The sequence below is a fragment of the Canis lupus genome, chromosome 9 (genome assembly GCF_048164855.1).
Source record: "Canis lupus baileyi chromosome 9, mCanLup2.hap1, whole genome shotgun sequence".
In the NCBI taxonomy this organism is placed as follows: Eukaryota; Metazoa; Chordata; class Mammalia; order Carnivora; family Canidae; genus Canis; species Canis lupus.
Genome location: NC_132846.1, coordinates 61,427,912 through 61,453,277, shown reverse-complemented (window position 1 = coordinate 61,453,277; position 25,366 = coordinate 61,427,912). Strand labels below are relative to the sequence as shown.

Here is a 25,366-nt window from a genome sequence, read left to right as displayed (position 1 = left end):
AAGACCTCTATGAGGTCTATAAGATATAAATGTATAAATTTTGATATTCATAAACCCATGAGTATAATTTGTTTGCCACTTATAATTTGGTTCCTTTTTGATTTCTTGCCTTTTTATTCCCTCATGGACTTCTTGGATATAATTCAGCGCTTGGTTTCAGTTGGACTTGATTCAAAGAATGCGGTTTGTGTTTGGGATTGGAAAAGGGGAAAAATGTTATCTATGGCCCCTGGTCACACAGATAGAGTAAGTATTCTCCTTTGGAGTTTCTACCGGGTATTGGATGGGAAAAAGAGGACAGCCAGGGGATTTTATGTTTCTGTATTTTTTTATTGCCAGATAGTTTATATATAATTAAAAACTTAAAGTACAGTTGCAAATACTCATAAAATTTTAGAATGTATATATATTGTAGTACCCAAAAATATGACTCAAAAGCATAGTGTTAGCCCAAAACTTTTAACCATTTATTGCTTCAGCAAAAATGATGAATTTTAAGTTATTCAAACCTCTGTTTAAAAATTGAATCGTTCAGGCAGCCCAGGTGGCTCAGCGGTTTAGCACTGCCTTCGGCTGGGGGTGTGATCCTGGGTACCTGGGATCGAGTCCCACGTCAGGCTTCCTCCATGGAGCCTGCTTCTCCCTCTGCCTGTGTCTCTGCCTCTCTCTCTCTCTCTCTCTCTCTCTCTCTCTCTGTGTTTCTCATGAATAAATAAATAAAATCTTAAAAAAAAATGGAATGGTTCATGCCTAGGGTCTATGTAGTTTCATTTATTACTAATTTGTTATGTATGTATCATAATTAAAGTGAAAAATGATATTACATGTGTGATTTTGAAATTATATATTCTTATTTTTTTTTAAGATTTTATTTATTTATTCAGAGAGAGATAGGCAGAGACACAGGCAGAGGGAGAGGCAGGCTCCATGCAGGGAGCCCGAAGCTGGACTCGATCCCTGGTCTCCAGGATCACACCCCGGGCTGCAGACGGCGCTAAACTGCTGCGCCACTGGGGCTGCCCGAAATTATATATTCTTATTAAAAATTTTTGAGACCTAACATTTTTTACTTTGGAAACTTACTAAAAATATTCCTTATTCTAAGCTGTTTAAGTTAATATGGAAGTTACTTTGTAGTCAACTTTTTAATTAAATATTATGTTACTTTTATAAATACACATCAGAAACTTTGTCATAAACCCTTAAAAATGTGTCTCATTTTTTCTATGTAGTAAAATTCTAACCTGACCTAGGATGGGAGATGTAGTTATTATTTCTATGGTGGGGTGGAGAGGTGGAATCTATAAAAGTTGTATGCAAAATTTTGTGTATATTTGCATTTTGGAAAATAAACTTGTCTTTTAGCAGATTGTCAAAGGGGCCTGTTACACACAAACATAATTTAGATAATTATTAAAGTGTTAGGTATATTTTATTGATAATTGTGTATTTTGAATTAAAGTATTTCACACTTTTGATTTAGTAAATGGATTATTATGAAAAATACTACTGTCAGAATTTTTAGAGTATTTTGGTAGTTAGTATTTTAAAGTTGCACAATCTGTTTTTCATATAATCTGTGTCATGATGAGTTGTTAAATATTTGTTTCTAAGATATATTCTTCATTATCACTGAAGAGTATAATTTTGTACAAATTTAGAGATCATAACTATCTTTGGCGATTTTGCAGGGTAGGTGTCAAAGAAACATGGTGAAGACTAACAATGTAATTTTCTGCTCTGAAATTATTTTTCAAATATTTCTTTTATTATGAATGTACACATTTCCAGCATATATTTTGTTTCAACTGGGTTTTTTGTTGTTTGCTCTTATAACAAAAATAGTTTGTATGTATTTAGAATTTGGGGAATTTTAGACAAGGAACAAAGCCTAGGACCTCCAAAATTTAAGTTAATTTTGTTTGACAATAAACAATACAGCTAAAAAATAAAAACAGAATTTATACTATGAGGTAAATATTGAGATTCTTTGTATAGTCCTGTATGATAGAAAACTATAAAAATGTTCTCTATTTCAATTACTTTTTAAAAACTCTATTTCTAAGCTGTTTTATAAATGTAAATGTACATTTCATTCAGTATTTTGCCTCTGTAAAAATTATGTAGGTACCTGCCTCATGCCCTAGTTCTGTTGAACTATTCTTATTACTTATGGACCAAATTTTTTTAAAAATTAAAAATAAAGATGTTAATTTTCACTTCACTAGTTGTTTTGTGAAGTTTATAGAAGCTAAGAAATAGTTTTTGTTCATATCATTTCCATATTTCTCGTAAGATTGTAAAGTGTGGGAATCTGATTATTTTTTAGTGAGGAATACTGTTTTATGATAGGTAGGGTTTGGAGGTATTTGGTCTTTTGAATGGATTCTTCAATGATTCTGAAAATAAGCATTTTAACCATGAATCTGATTTGTTTACAGATATTTGATATCTCTTGGGATTTGTACCAGCCAAATAAACTTGTCAGCTGTGGTGTAAAACATATCAAGGTACTAGAAGGGTCTTGTTTTATAATAGTCATGTATGCTTCCCTTCTGCTGCTAAGTACATACCGCACTATTTATAACTTAGATAGTCTTAGGATTTTGACAGTACTTATTTTTAAAATGTCAAATTTTTACCATTCTGATATTCAACCTAACAGGTTTTTATCATGTCGTTACTGTATGTGAGACAATGTAAGGGATATAGGTTCGAGTAGGGAATGAATGAAACACTATTCATAAAGGAATTTATACTCTTGTGAAGTAGGCTTTACTGTGTTTGTCTTGTTTCCTCATGTTTCACTTACAGAGCAAAATACAAGCAAGCATAGGAAACCAAGTAAAGTAAGAGATTTCTTTCACAGAAATGGATGGTGTGGCAGAAACAGCATGGATACAGTTGGCTTTGCCATTTACCAGCTTAGCTATTTGACCTGGGATGAGTCATGTAGTCTCATTGAGCATTTTTCACATTTTAAAACTGTAGTTTATAGAGTGTATTAAATAAGGCAGTATTTATTCATGTGCTTGTCATAGTTCCTAGCACATGGTCATCTTTCCGAAACTGTTCTTTTTTCCTTTTTTCATATTTACTCTCTGATTTGACTCAGCCTTTGGTGGCCACAGTTTATTTTGCTTAAGAAAGCTTCTGAGTTTTGTTTTACAATTAAGTTGAGGTTTTGAAGCCCATATAGTCAATGGTGCTATTCATTCTTATGTTTAGAGTGATTGTTAAATCCCTGGTGCAGATTGGAAATACTTGTTTTTCTTCCATTATCTGATACAACAGTTCCTTATAACAGTTAATTCCTAGTAAATAAGGTTCTGTGTTCACTTTCTTTCGATATGCTCACTTCATCCACATTTTCTCCAAAGTGTCTTTAACTGCCACTACAATTCTGGTTTTGATATTATGGTACTGATTTGATAATGAATAGTATTACATATTTTTTTTAACAAATATTCAGAAGCAAAAGGCTCTATGCTAGGTTTAAGGTACATAGTATAAGCATTGTGAAGGTAGAAATTTTTGTTTTCTTCATCTGTGATAAACAAGATGATGTTTGACATAGTACTTGATGTAAAATGCTTAATAAATTATTGGCAAATTAATAAACAGATCTTACTATTTTATATTGTAAATAAAACTGAAGGTTCCATTTTCAGGGTTTAAACAACTATTCTTCTGAATTAAACTATATGTTTACTGTGAATTACATTTCTTTTCATAGAGTCAGTGAAAAATAGGATTGATCTCTTTACAGACCATACGAGTGAGGACGCTAAGTCCCAAAGATGATCTAGAACTTAAAGATGATCTAGAACTTCACTGGCCAGTACAGTAGCAACTAGCCACATAGAGCTACTTAAATTAATTAAAATTAAAGAAAAATTTATCATTTTTTCAGTCATCCCAGCAGTCACATTTTAAATGCTTTAAGGTCTACATGTATCCCGTGGTTACTCTATTGGACAGTATATATACAGAGAGAGAGTATTTTTATTACCACAGAAAGTACTATTAGATGGCACTGATCTGGATTATAGAACAATAGTTCTTTACTCTGAGCATCAAAATTATTGGATATCTGGGTTTAACTCTCCAGAGATTCTATCTCAGTTTATCTCAGCGGAGGCCCAAGCATACCATGTTATATAATTTCTTTCTGGTGAGTCTAATATGCAGCCAAAAATCACTCACCTAGATGAAAATAATAGACTGAAATAGGGATTTGTTGAAAGGAAGAGAACTAGCTATCCTTACGCATAAGAATCATGAAGCTTTTAGAATTAAAAAAATCAAAGTTTCATAGATTAAAGCATTCATGAATTATTTGAATGGATAAGCATCATAATTTTTAGTTTTTTGAGGCTTCAGGTTTTATTTTATTTTTTTAAAGATTTTATTTATTTATTAATGAGAGACAGAGAGAGCGAGAGAGAGAGAAAGGCAGAGGGAGAAGCAGGCTCCATACAGGTTGCCTGACATGGGACTCAATCCCAGGTCTCCAGGATCACGCCCTGCCTGAAGGTGGCGCTAAACCACTAACCACCCGGGCTGCCCGAGGCTTCAGGTTTTATTTTTATTTTTTTAAAGATTTTATTTATTTATTCATGATAGACATGGTGGGGGGGGCAGAGGGAGAAGCAGGCTCCATGCCGGGAGCCTGCCATGGGATTCGATCCCAGGACTCCAGGATCATGCCCTGGGCCAAAGGCAGGCGCTAAACCGCTAAGCCACCCAGGGATCCCGGCTTCAGGTTTTAAACTAAGATCTTTAGTCTTAAAATAAGGTCTTAAAGATAAAGTGAGATCTTTAAGTATGCATTATGATAGTAACAAATTATGATACTTTACATGGTAATTTACTTATTATAAAGTTGAATTTATTCTCTGGGCCAAATTTCTTTATGCAAAACTATTCTGTATATCCTTGCCCTATTCCATTTTGTTTCTTTCTTTCTGAAAACTACTAAAATTTTCCTGAATCTACATAAAAGAATTAAAACCATGGTCATGAAGATTTATGTTTGACTTCCCATTAGAATGAACAAATCATTCCAAATATGTATCTCTCTTATGTTTAAGCTTTGCAAGTAAAGGAATTGCTCAGCTTTGAAAATATCAATGAGAGCAACATTTTTTTCCATCTTTATTATCTTTATCAAAGATTGAATATTAGGTTTAGCCCTTCTACCTATTAGTGTATAGTGTCTTCATTTTCATTGCTAACCCATAACCAACTCCTTTACTTGTCTTAAGTTTCGAGTAGATTTTTTCAGAAACCAAAGGAGGGAAGCATAGCCTATTTTTAAAATAATCTAGTTCAAAAAAAAAAAATAAAATAAAATAAAATAATCTAGTTCACCCCCCTTATTCTTACAGATAAAGATTGAAACCAGTCACTTTTCTGCTATAATATAGCTATTGACAACACTAGAATGAGGATGTGAACATTTGAAAGCTAATATTTCATAAGGGGATTTCTTAGGTAATTTTTAGTCTGCTCTAATATAGCTTCAAAGTATTAGAAAATATTTTATTTAAAAGCATTATTTGTAATTTGATTATACTGTGTACCTTTTAGTTCTGGAGTTTATGTGGAAATGCCCTGACCCCAAAACGAGGGGTCTTTGGTAAGACTGGTGACCTTCAAACAATTTTGTGCTTGGCCTGTGCAAGGGATGAATTAACATATTCTGGTGCACTTAATGGGGATATATATGTTTGGAAAGGAATCAATCTTATACGGACAATACAAGGAGCCCATACTGTAAGTATATTTAAATAATTTAAATACTTTTAGATAACCACTTACTTTCTTGAACTTTCTAGAACAGTAGATTATATAATATAGCAGACTTTCTAGTCAGTTCATTAGTTAAAAGATGCTGGTATAACTGAATTGTCTGTTTCTTTTCAGGATTTCAATGAAGAAACATTACATACTTAGACACGTGGATATTTACTAAATTAGTATAATTAGTACCTTGTTCAAACTATTGCCCTGATATGGTACTTTTCTTAGGGTAGTGTTGATAAAAAGCTTGTTAAATTAAACCTAAAAGTATTCTAGATTAACTACATTAGAATAAAGCTAGTATTCTTGTGGCTTATTTACCAGTGGGAAATTTTGGACAATTTAAAAAAAATATATCCTTTTAATATCATTCCTTTGCCAAGTGAGTGGCAAAGGAATTTAATTTGTGTAATTCATGATATTTTCATATTAAAAAGTTATCAGATCAAGGGAGAAAAATCTGTTGTTAAAACCTTGTAGTGTTTTTTTACATTAGGAATTATTAGCAGTTGGGTCTCTTACATAGTGAAGGGAACTAGGGAACACAGAGCTGCCACATGGTTAGCAGTAAGGTCTCAGGTAGAAAAGTTATTAAATACACTAATATGAACCACTATTAAATAGATAATATTTTACGTATTAATTATATTAAAGAACCACGCAGAACAGGACTTGCTTTGAGCAACATGTCTGAAGACCAGAAATACCAGATTCATTTCCACAAATACTATGGCAACTTACATTTTCCTCATCAGTATATAAAAATACCAGTTTCTTCATCATACTTCTCAGCACGGGATGTGACCACTATTGTAAATTTTTGCCTGTTTTCTGGCTGCCAAGTAGTAATTTCTTGTTTTTAATGTTTTGTACTTGTAAAATTTCATATTTATTGACTACTTGAAATTCCTTTTCTATTAATCATTTTTTCTTCCCCTTTGCTCTTTTTTGTTATTTTTGTTGGATTTCTTTATTCACTTGTATAATATAGGGATATTAACTTTTCAACAGTCATACACATTGCAGATATTTCCCTAGTCTGTCTTTGCTTATGATATCTTTTCTTGTATGGAAAATTGTTTTCCTTTGTGGCTTGTGGGTAGTAACTTGCCTTGCATAAAAGGTCTCTCATAGTTCAAAGTTATGTAAGTGTTCTTCTGATTCTTTTCTAACATACTTATTTCTTACTTTTAGAATTTTATGTCTATAATTCACTTTTTTTTTAATTTTTATTTATTTATTTATTTATTTATTTATTTATTTATTTATTTATTTATGATAGTCACAGAGAGAGAGAGAGAGAGAGAGAGAGGCAGAGACAGAAGCAGGCTCCATGCACCGGGAGCCCGATGTGGGATTCGATCCCGCGTCTCCAGGATCGCGCCCTGGGCCAAAGGCAGGCGCCAAACCGCTGCGCCACCCAGGGATCCCCTATAATTCACTTTTATATGTGGTGTAAGGTTTAACTTTATGTTATGCCTATATCATTGGTCATTTATTGTATTCACATATATATATGTATATATACATAGATTTATTTCTAGATTTTCACTTGTTTTTCTGATGTTTATTCCTGTCATATCAAAATCTTATAATGTGAGTTTCTAACTTACATATAGTAGATTTTCTTAGAGTATATTGTTAAATTATTTTATTTTCTCTGTTAGGCAGGAATTTTTAGTATGAATGCTTGTGAAGAAGGCTTTGCTACTGGTGGCAGAGATGGCTGTATTCGTCTTTGGGATTTAACTTTTAAACCGATTACTGTGATTGATCTCAGGGAAACAGACCAGGGATACAAAGGTAATTACAAAACAAATGTCTCACTACTAGACAAATTCTAAATGTAGCAAAGATTGTTTCTTTTAGTGAATATAAATGTATGTTTTGTAAATATAAGTGAGACTTAAATTTGCCCCTTCATACTGTGTGCATTTAATTGAACTTTTATTGAAAAGGAGAATTTGCCTAAAGCCAGTCTAGGTTTATTGTTATGACAAGGATTCTTTTATATATCTAATGCAATGCATATTATAATGGGACTTACAGGAAGAGGTGATAAGTGCTTGCTTAGGTAACCTTGGATTTTGAAAATATTTTACTAATAGAATGCTAAATGTAACTATTTAGCAACAAACTGTTGAAAATAAAGTGTGTTGAAGATTGAGCAAAGTTTTGTTCAGGATGATTTAAAGCACATAGATGTGTTTTTCCTTCATCCAATTTCATCAGCAATTAGGAGATATTTTCTTTGGGTATTTAAAAAATTGATAAAATAGAATCTTTCAGTATAAGAATAAACCCATTGTTCACTGGTGTGGTATTATTGGAGTAGGATTGGAGGTTGCAGAGGTCTGCGTTTAAGCCTTATTTCAGTCACTTACTACGTGTGTGACCTTGGACTACATATTTAATCTCATTTGTAAGTGAGAATAACTGTCTCAGAGGATTAAATGAGCTGGTTTAATATACATAAAATGTTTAAAAGTGTCTGGCACATAATAATCATTCAGTAAATGTTAGCCGTTACATTATTTTCATTAGTTTTGCTCAGCACTATTGTACCTTAAAGTTTGCAAAATAATTTGATACTTTTTCTTATTTGACTCTCACAAGAACATTGTGAAATACACAGTGCTTTTATGTTGGCCACATTATACAGATGAGAAAACAGAGAAACACTAGCTTTCCTGAGGTTACAGAAAGGATTATGGAATATATAGAAAAAGTAGAAGTCTCTCTTTTTAATGATTTTGTGAGCAGATGGAAGAAATTAAATGTAGACATAGGAGAAGCCAGATTATTATAAGAAAAAAGATAATATAGTTCTATAAAGGTAGTTCCTGAGCAGTTAATTTTTGGATGTGCAGACTGTGTTATCAGACTTCAGCTGAAGAGTGGTCAGGCTATGACTAAAGTCTAATAAGGAAGAATGTATGTCTTGAAGGGTGGATAGAAACTAGGTAAATCATTTGTTATGTGGAATCACATCTCCACATAGCAAATAACATGGATAATTGAAGAAAATGTGTGGATCAAAGACTTGTAGATTCCTTTTATCTTACATCTAAGGTATAAAAGGTACAAAAAATTAAATTGATTTAGCAGATTGGCATTATATTATTACAGCATTATCTTAAATACAATTTACTTTTGATTAGGTTTGTCTGTGAGGAGTGTATGTTGGCGAGGTGACCACATTCTAGTTGGAACACAGGACAGTGAAATTTTTGAAATTGTGGTGCATGAAAGAAATAAACCTTTCCTGATTATGCAAGGGCATTGTGAAGGTGAACTTTGGGCACTTGCTGTTCATCCTACAAAACCTTTGGCTGTGACTGGAAGTGATGATCGTTCAGTCAGGTAAGCAAATTATAAAGTGATTGCAAGGCTGGAATTTGTCCTTAGAGAAACATAATAAATTAATAAAAATACTTTGATTTAAATATTAACAGCTTATAGTATAACAAATGAACCTAATTAATAGGTACTTAATAGAGGTAACAATTTATAAGATCTTTTTCTCTTAATATAAGTTGGAGTTTGCTCCATATCAAAATGTACACAGCCAGGGACACCTGGGTGGCTAAGCAGTTGGGCACCTGCCTTTGGCTCAGGGTGTGATCCCAGGATTTGGGATCGAGTCCCACATCGGGCTCCTTGTGTGGAGCCTGCTTCTCCCTCTGCCTGGGTCTCTGCCCCCCCCTTTCTCTCTCTTTCTGGGTCTCTCATGAATAAATAATTAAAATATTTTTTAAAAGTATATACAGCCATTTCCACTTTTGGGGGGTTTCTTTGGTTGTTTTTTGTTTACAGATTTAATTTTTTTTGTTTGACAGAGAGAGAGCTCAAGTAGGGAGAGCATCAGGCAGAGAGAGAGGGGAGTAGCAAGCTCCCTGCTGAGCAGAGAGCTTGATGCAGGGCTCAATCCCAGGACCCCAGAACCCCAGGATCATGACCTGAGCTGAAGGCAGATGCTTAACTAACTGAGCTATCCAGATGCCCCTATTTTCACCTTTTTAATAGCCATATAATATTCCACTGCATGGATATAATTTAACCATTTTTTAAATTAAAGTATAGTTGACATTAAGTATTACATTTGTTTCAGATGTACAACATAGTGATTGAACAATTATATACTTTACAAAATGCTCACCACAATGAGTATAGTTATCATCTGTCACCATACAAAGTTATTACAATATTGACTGTATTCCTTACAAATTGGTATAGCCACTCTGGAAAACAGTATGGAGGTTCTTCAAAAAGTTAAAATTATGAATCACCCTATGACCCAGTAATTGCAATACTAGGTATTTATCCAGAGCATACAAAAGTACTCATTCGAAGGGGCACATGCATTCCAGTGTTTGTAGCAGCACTATCAACGACAGCGAAATTATGGAAAGAGCCCAGATGTCCATTGACTGATGAATGGATAAAGAAGATATGGTATGTATATACAATGGAATATTACTCAGCCATCAGAAAGAATGAAATCTTGCCATTTGCAACAATGTGAATGGAACCAGAGGGTATTATGCTAAGTGAAATAAGTCAGTCAGAGAAAGATAAATACCATATCATTTTACTTGTGGAGCTTAAGAAGCAAAACAGATAAACTTAAGGGAAGGGAAGGAAAAATAAAGGCAAATATGGAGAGGAAGGCAAACCTAAGAGACTCTTAACTGTAAGAGAACAAACTGAGAATTGGTGGAGGGGAGGTAGGTAAGGAATGGGTTAAATGAGTCATGGGGGTTAAGGAGGGCACTTGTGATGAGCACTGAGTGTTATATGTATAAGTGATGAATTACTGAATTTACTCCTGAAACTAAAACTACACTGTATGTTAACTGAATTTAAATAAAATCTTAGAAGTAAAAAGAAAAAGACAATGATTGGGGGGATCCCTGGGTGGCTCAGCGGTTTGGCGCCTGCCTTTGGCCCAGGGCACGATCCTCGTTGGGCTCCCAGCATGGAGCCTGCTTCTCCCTCTGTCTGCTTCTCCCTCTGCCTGTGTCTCTGCCTCTCTCTCTCTGTGTCTATCATGAATAAGTAAATAAAATCTTAAAAAAAAAAAAAAAAAAACAATGATTGGGTCAACCAAGAACTCAAAGAGGAAATAAAAAAATATATGGAGACAAATGAAAATGAAAACACAATGGTCCAAAATCTTTGGGATGCAGCAAAAGCAGTTCTAGGCCTAGCAATTGTATAGCAATTGTATAGCAATACAGGCCTACCTCAAGAAGCAAGAAAAATGTCAAACATCATAACCAGACTCTAGAAGGAGCTAGAAAAAGAACAAACACAACCCAAATCCAGCAGAAGGAAGGAAATGACAAATAATTAAAGCAGAAATAAATGACATAGTAATTGAACACTAGAACAGATCAGTGAAACCAGGAGCTGGTTCTTTGAAAAGATCAACAAAATTGATAAATCTCTTAACTCATCAAAAGAAGGGGGGCAGGAGAGAGAGAAAGGATTCAAGCAAAATCAGAAATGAAAGATGAAAAATAACAGACACCATCAGAAATACAAAGGATAGTAAGAGAATAGTATGAAAAATAATATACCAACAAACTGGACAACATAGAAGAAATGGATAAATTCCTAGAAACATGTAACCCATCAAAACTGAAACAGAAGAAATAGAAAATTTGAACAGACTGATCACCAGCAAAGAAATTAATTGTAATGCAAATACTCCCAACAAACAAAAGTCAGATGAATGGTTATTTCATCAAACACTTAAAGAAGAGTTAATACCTATTCTTCTCAAACTTTTCCAAGAAAATAGAAGAGGAAAGAAAACTTTCAAATTCATTCAATTGGACAGCATTACCTTTGTAAAAAAAAACAGGTAAAGACACCACAAACAGGCCAATATCTCTGAAGAACATAGATGTGATAATCCTGAATAAAATATTAGCAAACCAAAACCAACAATACATTTTAAAAAAATCATTCGTCACAATCAGGTGGGATTTATTCCTGGGATGCAAGGGTGATCAGTATTTGCAAATCAATCAGTGTGATACATCACATCAATAAGAGAAAGGTTAAAAAAAATAAGAGAAAGGTTAAATATATGATCTGCATCTGTTTTAACAGAAACAGAAAAAGCATTTGGCAAAGTACAACATCTTTTCATGATAAAAACCCTCAACAAAGTAGGTTTAGAGGAAACATAACATAATAAAGGCCATGTATAAAAAACCCACAGCTAACGTATTCAGTAGGGAAAAACAGAGCTTTTCCCCTAAGATCAGGAACAAGACAAGAATGTCTACGCTTACCACTTTTATTCAACATAGATGGTAACTCCTAGACAGGAGTCAGACAAGAGAAAGGGATAAAAGGCACCCAGATTGGTAAGAAAGAAGTAAAATTTTCACTTTTTGCAGATGACATGATTATCATATATAGGAAACTAAATGCCAAAACCTGCTAGAACCTTGAATATAGTAAGGTCACAGTTTACAAAATCAATGTACAGAAATCTGTTGCATTTCTATGCACTAATATTGAAACAACAGAAACAAATTTAGAAAATCCCATTTACAATTGTACTGAAAATAATAAAATAGGAATCACCTAACCAGAGAGACCTGTACTCTGAGAACTATAAAACTTTGATAAAAGAAATTGGAAATGACACAAAGAAATAGACATTCCATGCTCATTGATTAGAAAAGAACAAATATTGTTAAAATATCTATACTACTCAAAGATTTGATGCAATCCCCATATAAATACCAACAGCATTTTTCACAGAATTAGCACAAATAATCCTAAAATTTTTATGGAACCACAAAAGACCTTGAGTACCTAAAGCAATCTAGAAAAGGAAAAAACTGGAGGTATCACAGTTCTGAAGTTAGGATTACATCATAAAGCTATGGTAATCAAGACAGTGTGGTACTGACACAAAAACAGACACATACATCAATGGAACAGAATAGAAACCCAGAAATAAATGCTTAATTATAAAATCAATTAGTCTTTGATCACGGAAGCAAGAATATGGAAGGGGAAAAAGTCTCTTCAACAAATGGTATTGGGAAAAATGGACAGCTACCTATAAAAGAATGAAACTGGACTTCTTTCTTATACCAAACCAAACTCAAAATGGATTAAAAACCTAAATGTGAGACCTGAAACCATAAAAATCCTAGAAGAGAGCACAGGCAGTAATGTCTCTGACGTTGGCCACAACAACATCTTTCTAGATATGTCTTACTTTTTTAAAAAGATTTTATTTATATATTTGATAGCATAAGCAGGGGGAGCATCAGGCAGAGGGTGAAGTAAACTCCCAGCTGGGTAGGGAGTCTGATTCAGGACTCGATCCCAGGACCCTGAAATCATGACCTGAGCCGAAGGCAGAAACTTAACTGAGCCACACAGGCACCCCCTCCATATGTCTTCTGAAGCAAGGGAAACAAAAGCAAAAATAAACTATTATGACTATATCAAAATAAAAAGCTTCTGCACAGCAAGGTAAACAACCAACAAAACTAAAAAACCTACTGAATGGGAGAAGATATTTGCAAATGACATATCCAAGAAAGGGCTTGTTATCTAAAATATATAAAGAGTTCATACACCTCATCAACCAAAAAACTAAATGATTGCAATTAAAAAATAGACATGAACAGACATTTCTGTAAAGAAGACATCCAAATGGCCAACAGATACATGAAAAGATGCTCAATATTGTTCATCATCAGGGCAATGCAAATGAAAACCACAGTAAGATATCATCTCACAGCTGTCAGAATGGCTAAAGTCAAAAGTGAAAGAAACAAGTGTAGACAAGGATGTAGAGAAATAGGAACCCTTGTGCACTGGAAATGCAAGCTGGTACAGCTATTGTGGAAAACAGTGTGAAGGTTCCCCAAAAAATTAAAAATAGAACTACTGTACTATTCAGTAATTGCACTGCTGAATATTTACCCAAAGAATATAAAAACACTTATTCAGAGGGCTATGTGCACTCTTGTGTTTATTTTAGCATCGTTTACAATAGCCAAGTTATGGAAGATACCTAGGTGTGTCCATCAATAGATGAATGGATAAAGAAGAGGTGGTATATGCATACAATGGAATATTATTCAGCCATAAAACATGAAATATTGCCATTTGCAATATGGATAGATCTAGAGACTATATGCTAAGCAAAATAAGCCAGTCAGAGAAAGACTGATACCATGTGCTTTCACTCATCTGTGTAATTTAAGAAACAAAACAAATTAATGAGGTGGGGAAAACAAAGGCAAACCAAAAATAGACTAAGTATAGAGAACAAATTGTTACCTAAGAGGAGATGGATGGGGGGAATGGGTGAAATAGGTGAAGGGGATTAAAAGTACACTAATTTGATGAGCATTAAGTAATATATGGAATTGTTGGATAACTGTGTTGTACACCTGAAATGAATATAACACTGTATATTAATTATACTGAAATTAAGATAAAATAAAAATTAAAAAAATAAAATTAAAACACAATTATTGCTAGGTATGTACTTATTGCCATTTTGTTAACTCTTTTCTGGTTTTCATTCTTCTTTGTTCCTTTCTTTTGCTTTCTTCCCATGTGGTTTGATAACCTTCTTTAGTGTTACATTTAGATTACTTTCTCATTTTTTGTGTATCTATTATAGGTTTTGATTTGTGGTTACCATGAGGTTTAAATTTAACATTCTAATATATAGCAGTGTATATTAAGTTGCTGGTCACTTAAGTTCAAGTCCATTTTAAAAGCATGATAGGAGCTCCTGGGTGGCTCAGTCAATTAAGTGTCCAACTCTTGATCTCAGGTGTGTGAGTTCAAGCCCTGAGTTGGGCTCCAGGCTGGGCATGGAGCCTACTTTTAAAAAAATTATAAAAGCACTTCATATTTATTTTGCATTCTATAGTTTGTGATATCATATTTACATCTTTTTTTTTAATTTTTATTTATTTATGATAGTCACAGAGAGAGAGAGAGAGAGGCAGAGACACAGGCAGACGGAGAAGCAGGCTCCATGCACCGGGAGCCCGATGTGGGACTTGATCCCAGGTCTCCAGGATCGCACCCTGGGCCAAAGGCAGGCGCCAAACCGCTGCGCCACCCAGGGATCCCCCAATATTTACATCTTTTAGTCTGTGTATCCCTTACCTAATTTTTGTAGATATAATTGATTTACCTACTTTTATCTTTTAGCCCTCATAGTAGCTTTATAAGTGATTGATATGCTACCTTTACTATGTGTTTGCTTTTACCAGTGAAAATTTTTCCTTTCATAATATGTCTAGTTATGGCCTTTTCTGCTTAAAGAAGTCCCTCAACCTTTCCTATAAGGCTAGTTTAGTGGTGATGAGCTCCTTTAATTTTTGTTTGGGAAACTCTCTCTCTTCAGTTCTGAATGATAATCTTGCCTGGGAGATTATTCTTGGTTTTAAATTTTTTTCCTTTCAGTACTTTGCATGTTTCATGTCATTCTCTTTTGGCCTGCAAAGTGTCTGCTGAAAAGTCAACTGATTTCCTTGTGGGGTTTCCCTTGTATTTAACTAGTTGCTTTTCTTTTGCTGCTTCTAAGATGCCCTTGTGTCTTTAACTTTTACCAGTTTAATTATTGTGTGTTGGTGTGGACTTCTTGGGTCAACTTGTTTGGAGCTCTCTGTGCTTCCTGGACCTGGATGTCTTTTTCCTTACTCAGGTTAGGGGAGTTTTCAGTTCTTTCTTCAAGTAAATTTTCTGCCCTTTACTCTCTTTCTTCTCCTTCTGGGACCCCTATAATGCAAATGTTGGTATACTTGATGTTGCATGGGTCCCTAACCCATCTTCATTCTTTAAAAACTCCTTTTTCTTTCTGCCATTCAGCTTGGGTGCTTTCCATGACCCAGATTACTGATCTTCCAGTATTGACCCTTTCTTCTACACCCTCTAATCTGCTGTTGCTTCCCTTTAGTGTGTTTTTCAGTGCAGTTGTATTCTTCGGCTCTGGTTAGTTCTTTATATTTTCTCTTTGTTGAAGTTCTCAATAAGTTCATCTTATCTTGTTTCAAGTCTGGTGAGTATCTTTATGACCATTAGTTTGAAATCAGAAAGATTGCTTATCAGAAAGATTGCTTTCTTCCATTTTGTTTAGTTCTTTGGCTGAGGTTTTGTCTTGTTCTTTCATTTGGAACATCTTCATATTCCTTTGTCTCATTTTGTCTGACTCTGTGTTTATTTCTTTTTTTTTTTTTTTTTTTTTTTTTATTTATGATAGTCACAGAGAGAGAGAGAGAGGCAGAGACACAGGCAGAGGGAGAAGCAGGCTCCATGCACTGGGAGCCCGATGTGGGATTCGATCCCGGGTCTCCAGGATCGCGCCCTGGGCCAAAGGCAGGCGCCAAACCGCTGCGCCACCCAGGGATCCCATCTGTGTTTATTTCTATATATTAGGTAGTTCAGCTATGTTTCCTGGTTTTTCCTGGTCTACATGAGGGCCTTATGTAGACGGTGTCCTGCAGAGCCCATTAGTGTAATCTCCCCTGGTCACTAGAACCAGATGCCTCAGCGGTGTCCCTGTGTGGGCTGTGTGCACCATCTTATTGTGATTGGGTCACAGCTGATATGGGCATGCTGGTAGGTGGGGCTGGCCACCCTTCCCTGCTGCAAGAATCATTTTGGAGGAACACTTGTCTGGCCTAGGCTACCAGGTGTGGCACGGTGCTTGTCACTTTGGGGAGGTACCATCCCTAATAGGCTGCTTGCCAGGTGTGGTGGAGTGGAGGTCACTTTGGAGGCGTACCTGCCAGGGCAGGTAGGTTGGGTGAGATGGGGCCATAGGGGAATCCCACTGCAGGCCAAGTAGTGCTAGCAAGATAAATATAGAGTGTCAGCTAGGCTGAAGGAGGACAAGAAAATAATACCTGCTGGTACTTCATTCCCAGAGAAAGCTCCTAAAGATTCCTGCCCCTCCAGCATGTACTCTAAAATTAGTAAGTCTCTTGAATATAACCCAGGTGCTTTTCAAACTGCTGCTTCTTCGCTGGGTCTCTGACCAAGTGATAAAGTGTGCTGGTCCCTTTAAGTTACTGAGAATCAGTAACCCTCCCTCTGGCTCTCCTGCAGTTAAGTCTTTTGATTTAACTGATTAATGATTTTCAGAGCTGCTGGAGTTAAGCCCCACTTATTTTCAAAGCCAGGGGCTCACCTTTCCAGTGCAGGACCTAGGGCTTAGAGGCCCTTAGTCCTTCTTTAAGGACTTCATCCCCTTGCTCCTCCGGGTGGACCTCCATACATGCGACATTCCTCCTGCTTGTGGGTAGCTGGGCCGTGGGGGTGGGGTGGTTACCTGACCATGTCTCTGGTCCTCCAAACCTCATTTTGGCTGCTACTCTGTGTCTTTAGCAGTAGTTGATCTGTTCTGCTAATCTTCAGGTTATTTTTAGAGTGACTTGCATTATATGTAGCTGTTGCTTCCATGTGTACATGGGAGAAGGTGAACTCCGAATTCTCCTATTCTGCCATCGTCCTAGTCCATTATTGATGAGACTTCAGGTTCCTCCAGTTTTGTGCTATTAAGTACAATGCTTATAATGAATATCATTTTTCCTATGCTATTATGTACATGTTGTAATTATGTATATATTTATGGTAACTTCTAAGTGTTTTTTTTTAATAGGACTTTTTAAAAAATATTTTATTTATTTATTCATGAGAAACACAGAAAGAAAGGCAGAGACACAGGCAGAGGGAGGAGAAGCAGGGTCCCTGTGGGGAGCCCAATGCGGGACTCAATCCTAGGAATAACGGGATCACACCCTGAGCCAAAGGCAGATGCTCAACTGCTGAGCCACCCAGGGGTCCTAACTTCTAAGTGTTTAAATGATATATATATATTTTTTTAAATTTTAATAGTTAATGCCATATAGAGAGGCAATAACAATTTATATACCTGTCAGCAATGTATGGCAGTGCCTGTTTTCCCATACCCTTGGCAGCACTGATTATTATCCCAAAAGATGAGAGGTAATTTCTTATGTTGTGAAAACATGCATTTCTCTCCTATTGAGGGGGTACTGAGTATGTTTACATTGGTTTAGAGGACATTTGTATTTTTTTTTTCTTTGTCCTGTCTGGCAAGCTCTTTTCCTGTTTTCTATTAGTTTATTGGTCTTTCTCTAATTACTTTAAAATACGATCTAACATCTACATTTTAAACGTTAGATCTACATCTAATGTCTACATTTTAAAGAAATTAGCCTGTTGTCTATTATAGTGGTTCTCCTTGTGGTTCCTGAACCAGCAGTATCAATATTCCTTGTAAGAGAAGCAAATTCTTATGCCTTACCCAGAACCAAGTATCAGAAATTCATTAATTCACGGTTTGATAACATTTCCAAGTGGATATGATGTACACTAAATTTTAAGAAGTGTTCAACAGTTACATGAATTGAGATATTTTGTCCACCTGTCATTGATTTTTTTGCCCCCATTTCACCTGTAAATATTTTTGTGTCTATAAAAGATAATGTTAAATATCACCACAATACTGTTTTCACACAGCATTCCTTTGGCTTCTTAGAGTTTGGCTCCAAAGAAGGTCCATATACTGCAGTTGTTGATGTGTCCTTTAAATCTTCTGTAGCTTCCTTCTTCCCTCCCTTTTTTATTCTTACAATTTTTTTGTTGAAGAAACTGAATATTCATCCTCCAGAGTTCCCCACATTCTGGATTTGGCTAATTGCATGCTCGGTGTTTTTTAATATATTCTCTCTTCCCTGTATTGTATAAATTGATAGATAAGTAGGTCTAGAGATTTGATGAGACACAGTTATGAATTTTCACCAAGAATATTTCCTACATGATAATGTGTATCTCTGTTTGATGATATCTAATATGTAATATCTTTCTTTTTTTTAAGATTTTATTTATTTATTCATGAGAGACACACACAGAGAGAGAGAGGTAGAGACACAGGCAGAGGGAGAAGCAGGCTCCACGCAGGGAGCCCGACGTGGGACTCGATTTCCGGTCTCCAGGATCAGGCCTGGGGCTGAAGGCGGCGCTAAACCACTGAGCCACCCAGGATGCCCTGTAATCTCTTTTTAAAATCATATTAGCAGGCAGCCCAGGTGGCTCCAGAGGTTTAGTGCCACCTTCAGCCTCGGGGACCTGATCCTGGAGACCCAGGATTGAGTCCCACGTCAGGCTCCCTGCATGGAGCCTGCTTCTCCCTTTGCCTTTGTCTCTGCCCCCCCCCCCCCCCCCGTGTCTCTCAAAAATAAATAATATCTTTAAAAATTAATAAAATAAAATCATATTAGCTATTGATGGTTATTATCTAGATCAAAGTTTCTCAACCTTTTTAAAGTATTGCTTTTCTAGTGCTCGCTTCGGCAGCACATATACTAAAGTATTGCTTTTCTAATGAGAATTTTTAGATTTTTTTTATTTATTCATGAAAGACACACACACACAGAGAAATCACATCAGAGAGGCAAATCACATCTGCCTCACATGAAATTTTAACACCATGAAAAAGTACATATCTGTTTTTGTACTGTGGCCCATTAGAGAGTTACAAACCATTGTAATATTTAAATTTTTGGGGCAGCCCCCGTGGTGCAGCTGTTTAGCGCCGCCTGCAGCCCAGGGAGTGATCCTGGAGACTCAGGATCGAGTCCCACGTCAGGCTCCCTGCATGGAGCTTGCTTCTCCCTCTGCCTGTGTCTCGTCCTCTCTCTCTGTGTGTGTCTCTCATGAATGGATAAATAAAATCTTAAAAAAAAAAAAAGTTTCATATGGTGGTATTTTAACTTCATCACTCATATTCATTTCTTAACAATTATATTTTTATAAAAAGAATTTCTCCTCATCAACTATTTGGTTATCCTGGGTACAGTGTGTACAGGAGAACAGGAAAGTGCGTAATTCCTTCCCATTTACTAGTTTAAAACCATAGTTGGTTCCCTGGAATGCTTTGTATGATCTATTCACATTTCTTGCCATTTTTTATAGGGTTACAGATTATTTCCTCCTTTATTTTTAGCAAGGTTTTTCTTGTTATGGATATTAATTCTGATGTAAGTTGCAAATAATTTTCACCAATTTGTTACTTTTTACTTTGCTTAGGTTGTTTTTTTGCCACACAAACTTTTTTGTTATTTTGTTTTATGAATTTAATATTTTCTGAAGTCTGAGTTTACTATCATAGAGAAATCTGCAAAGTTAAAACATTTTTCAATATATTCTTCAGTACATTAAAGTACATTAATGTACTTTTAAAGTACATTCAGTACATTAAAATAATGTACTGAAGTACATTGTTTTTTATTTTAAATTTAAGAAATGAGGTAGGATACGGCCTCATTCTTTACAGATAAATACTGATTTTTAAAATGATATGTTAATCAGTCATGATGTTTTATGTCATTGTGCTACTCAGTTTTGTGTGTTTGTGTTTTTGTTTTTGAGTTATAATTTTAAAAAATTTATTTAAATTAAATTAACATAATGTATTACTGGTTTCAGAGGTAGAGGTCAGCGATTCATCAGTCTTATATAATACCCAGTGCTCATTATATCATGTGCCCTCCTTAATTAATATGCTGCTCAGTTTTATGGGGATGGGAGATGCCATAGCTCTGTGTCCACCTAGAAATTTAGTGTGGGGCTACACTTTATCCATGTACTTTGCTAGGAACTATCTTCTAGTTCATTTTAGGAGAACTGCTATTACCAGTTGCTGCATAGCTGTTGAAAAAAAGGCAACTGATCCTTTTTTCTTTCTTTTTTTTTTTTTAAGATTTTATTTATTCATGAGAGACAGAGAGAGGCAGAGACATAGGCAGAGGGAGAAGCAGGCTCCCTGTGGGGAACCCAGTATGGCACTCAATCCCAGGACCCCAGGATCACGACCTGAGTCAAAGGCATACACTCAGTTGCTGAGCCACCCAGGCATCCCACAGCTGGTCCTTTTGAAATTGATGAGACTTCTATTTCTGCTGTTGATGGGCAAGTTATTTGGAAGGAACTCATATTGAAAACAATTTAAAAATCCTGGTTAAAATGTACAATATTCAAGGAACAGTTGAGATATTAAGGATCTACTAGCCAAATAATGAAAGAAAATGGGAATTTAGGAGCACCAGTGGGCCAAACCCCACTTTCCCTGGGAGGCATTTTTCTTTATTTGACTAAACTTGGGCTTTGTTGTGGCTTTTTCCTAGGACATGGGAGCAGATGTCAAGAGACCCCAGGGCCCATCCAAGGAGAGTAGGTCAGCATACTCTAATAGAACATTAGGCTCTGAAAAAAGATATCCCCTGCAAATTTGTGTGGGAATAGAAATCTTATTTCAACTTTTTGTAGCCCAGGAAGAATAGACTAAAACTGCTTGATGATGTTATTTAAACACCATTAGTTCTTGTCCAAATAACTTTATCACAGTGTAAGTTTTGAGTATAAGTGCTGCTTTTGCCTTATAGATTTTGATTGAATTCATTAAGAAATAGTATCAAACCTGCAGTAAAAGTTAATTTCCAAAGCTACTCAGTTGTTGAGGGCAGTTCTGGTTCAGAAAAATTTCATTCTTTGAGATTAACAAAGCACAGGGACGCCTGGGTGACTCGGGTTGAGCATTTGCCTTAGGCTCAGGGCATGATCCTGGAATCCTGGGATCGAGTCCCACATCAGGCTCCCTGCATGGAGCCTACTTCTCTCTCTGCCTGTGTCTCTGCCTCTGTGTGTGTGTGTCTCTCATGAATAAATAAATTAAATCTTTAAAGAAAAAAAAGCACAATAAAACCTTACCCCTGTTAAGCCACTAACTGCTGTGTGGTATAGCATGTCAGAATTTTGAGCTTCTATTCCTGACAAAACTTCAGAACTAATAATAGTTAAATTGCCAAAATGAAATGAAGTTCATTGTTAACACTGCTGGTTCAAAAACATATTTTTGTTTTGTTGCAAAATACTTGCCAAAGAATAATACAATGAATAATCATAACCACAGGCTTTTTTTTAACACCTTACATTTTTATAGGTTTTGTAAATTTGCCTAGGCCATTTTTTTTCCATCCATGTTTTTCACCACCATCTGATTCCACCTTATGTATTGGTTTAGTTCTTTCTGACTTCCATCTTTGAAAACATTGATTTCAACACCAGCTAGTCATAGAAGCTCATTCTTCATCACTTTAAACTTGGCATTGACTCCTTGAATAATCAATTCAGTAGTATGGGTAACATCTATTGACTTAACACAATCCAAGGAAACCACCCAACATTATTCATCTTGTTTTTTAATTAACTCTTGGTGGTTTTCCCAACATCCTCAACTTTTTGAGAGACTGTTTTCGCCTAAAAACTAATAATCTTAAATTTATTTTCTCAGGACACATTTCTTTAGCCTCTGCAATTTAAAATGATATAGTTAATCCATTACCAATAAACAGCTTTCCTTGTTTGTTAACAAGCCACTCAGAAATTTACTTTTGTTGAAATCTTATTTTAATTTTTAAATTCTGATTTTTCTGATCATTACCTTACTGTGAGTCAAAGATCTCACCAGGAGTGCTTAGTCTAGTAATGTTCATCTATATCTGTATTTTTTAGGGCAACTATAGTGTCATTGCATGATAAATACAATGCTTTACTATCTGATTCAATAACAGTGTAACATATGCTCCTTTGTTCCTTAAAAATGAAACATTTGAAGTTTACTTTTCTCTTTTTCTTCTCATTTTTACACAATGGATGTATGTATTTAGCACACCTACACTCAAAATTCCATCAATTATGTCCCTGCAATTTGTAGTGCGTGAAAGAATCAGTGCTAGGTGATATGAGTGTTGTCATCCCTTTTGCAACAGCTCCACTCCTCTAATATGAAAGCAGCCATGGACAATATGTAAACAAAAAGTGTGGCTATGTTTCCATGAAACCTCATTTATAGGCACTGAAATTGAATTTCCTATAATTCTCTCATGTCTCAAGATGTTATTGTTTCCCAACCATTTAAAAATGTAAAATCCATTCTTGACTTTCCAGACTGTACAAAAACAGTCAGTGGTTCCAGTTTGGACCACAGGCTGTGGTTTGCCGAGCCCTTTGGCAGAGCATAAAGTCTGTAGTAAATATATTTTTGTTGAAATATTGAAAATTTTCCTTTGGAATCAGGAAAAAGACCGTGATGTCCACTTTCAACATTATGTTTGTCACCATTATATTCAGCTATAGACTAGAAGTCTTTGTCAGTATAGTAAGGCTAAATATATATGTATAATATACTTGTATATAGATATTGAATTGGAAGGAAGGGGTTATAATTGCATATGTAGAAAATCAAAAGGAAAATATGGAGAAATTATTGGAATTTAAAAGATAACATTTTCTAGCTATAAACACAATATATATAATTTATATAATTTTAACATCAACAAATAGATTTTTTGAAAGATACTGCCTTTTAAAAAAAGATATTACTATAAAACATTTAAAAATCTAATATTTCCAATCTTTTCCTAACCTCTTGGGGTAGATATCTAGTTGTAGTTATCTAGATATCTAGTAGATATCTAGTTCATCAAGTTGTAGCATGTGTTTTTATATTATCTGTATTTAAAGTTCCTCTTAAGTACTATTTCAGCTGAGTCCCATAAGTTTTTATATGAAATTTTTTATTATAACTTCAAAATATTAACCTTCATTAATATTTTTTCTTTGCCCTTTGGGTCAAACAGTGGCCATTTTCTACTTTGTTATAGAGTTCTTTTTTTTTAATATTTATTTATTCATGAGAGACAGAGAAGCAGAGACATAGGCAGAAGGAGAAGCTGGCTCCCTGTAGGGGCCTGATGTGGGACTCAATCTCAGAACCCCGGGATTACAACCTGAACCAAAGGCAGATGCCCAACACTGAGCCACCCAGGTGGCTCTTATCTTTTGAAGTATGAACAATATTCCTATTTTCATAGAGAAGAACTCCTTGCCACAAAGCATATGGTTAAAAATCTAGATTTATATTACTTTCTTAACCTGAAATGATTATTTTAACCAAAATCTTTTCATAGAGTTCATCATTTATAAGCATACATTAGTTAATTATTTATTTTTAACTAAATGTTACAGGATATGGAGCCTAGTAGATCATGCACTAATAGCAAGGTGTAATATGGAAGAACCAATTCGTTGCGCAGCTGTAAATGTGGATGGAATCCATCTTGCCCTTGGAATGAAGGATGGCTCATTCACTGTACTTAGAGTAAGGTATGGTATTGGGGTAGAAATAGAAACAGAGTAAATTTCTGTTATGTGAAAATATGTAATACTCATTGTTTTTACCCATTTCCTTTTTGCCCTCCCTTAGTAATAAATATATATGTGTGTGTGTGTGTGTGACATACACCTATTTCACATATTAGTTTTATTAAATATATTTATAAAATGGCTTTGTCAGAAAATTGTTAACTGAAAACCCTTAGTTTTGGGGGTTAAGAATGCTTAATGGATTAATGGCTAAAATTTTGAGCTATAAATTTGGGTTTTGACTTCCATTCCTTGGTAGTATTGATTTTTGGTAATGATCCTCTGCCATTGGTGGTGGTATTGGGGGGTTACCTCGAGGCAGCTAAAAATGGGTGAAAGGTGTTTTGTAGATATTTGCAGCTTTATTCTTTGGGGAAAAAAAAGCCTGCATCTTTTCTCATTTGTTTGTATAATTAGAAAAGTTAAAAGAATTTGTTAAAATAGTTCACATCTTGTGTTGAATTATAGGTATGCTGCATTCAATTGAATTCTATATAGCTATTAAAAAGAAGGGCACCTGAGTGGCTCAGTCAGTTAAACATCTGACTCTTGATTTTGGCTTAGGTCATGATCTCAGGGTTGTGTGAGATCAAACCCCATGTTGGGCTGGGTGCTAGACATGGAGCCTGCTTAATATTCTCTCTCTCCCTTGGCTCCTCCCCACCTCACAGTCACACTCTCTCTCTTAAAAAACAAAAACAAAAAACTTTCTTGTAGATCCATGTGTGTTCACAGGCATATGTATTTATGAAATCCTTCTTCACTAACTTAGTGGATGGTAGGACCCATTCAGTTGCCCAATCCAGAAACCATTAATTCCCTTAATCTAGTTAATCACAGAGTTCTGGAGAATCTATTTCTCAAGTAGCTTTCAAATTAATCTTCAATTTGTACTCTTCTCACCACTGTCCTCCTGTATATGCTTCTATCATCTCCTAACTGGATTGCTGGGATAGTATCGCAGCTGGTCTCCTTACCAGGAGGTTTTGCTTCCCTCAAGACTTTACAGTTAGAGTGATGCCTTTTCAAACATATTTGTTTGCATTCTTCCTCTTTCTAAAATATGATAAAAGCTTCACACTGGCCTTAGGTTGAAGTTCATCATCCTTAGCATAGCCAGTAGTGCCCATCTCCCCAGCCTGTTTTTTTCTGCCTCAGTCTCTTCCACCTATATAAATTTTGCTTCTTCAGATATATCATGTTCTCTTGTACTTCTGAGTTTTTTCTAGATGCTGACTCTTCTTTCTGGGACAGGTTTATATAA

The 25,366-nt window shown here is 35.3% G+C and overlaps 1 protein-coding gene across 13 annotated transcripts in view; it reads left to right on the top strand.

Annotated features, from left to right (window-relative positions):
- The window catches only part of EML5 (EMAP like 5), a 182,900-nt gene that overhangs the window by 37,324 nt on the left and 120,210 nt on the right, over positions 1-25,366 (top strand). For 11 of the 13 annotated variants that reach the window (XR_012037050.1, XR_012037051.1, XR_012037052.1 and 8 more), the window contains exons 3-8: positions 148-246; positions 2,442-2,510; positions 5,593-5,778; positions 7,473-7,608; positions 8,967-9,168; positions 23,926-24,063. Coding sequence is in view for 10 of the 13 variants with exons in the window: in XM_072839626.1 (XP_072695727.1) it covers positions 148-246; positions 2,442-2,510; positions 5,593-5,778; positions 7,473-7,608; positions 8,967-9,168; positions 23,926-24,063 (830 nt within the window). In the remaining 3 variants the exon portion in view is untranslated. Of the gene's footprint in view, positions 1-147; positions 247-2,441; positions 2,511-5,592; positions 5,779-7,472; positions 7,609-8,966; positions 9,169-10,175; positions 10,261-23,925; positions 24,064-25,366 lie in introns of those variants that run through there. The other 2 variants (XM_072839627.1, XM_072839629.1) reach the window with 2 other exon arrangements.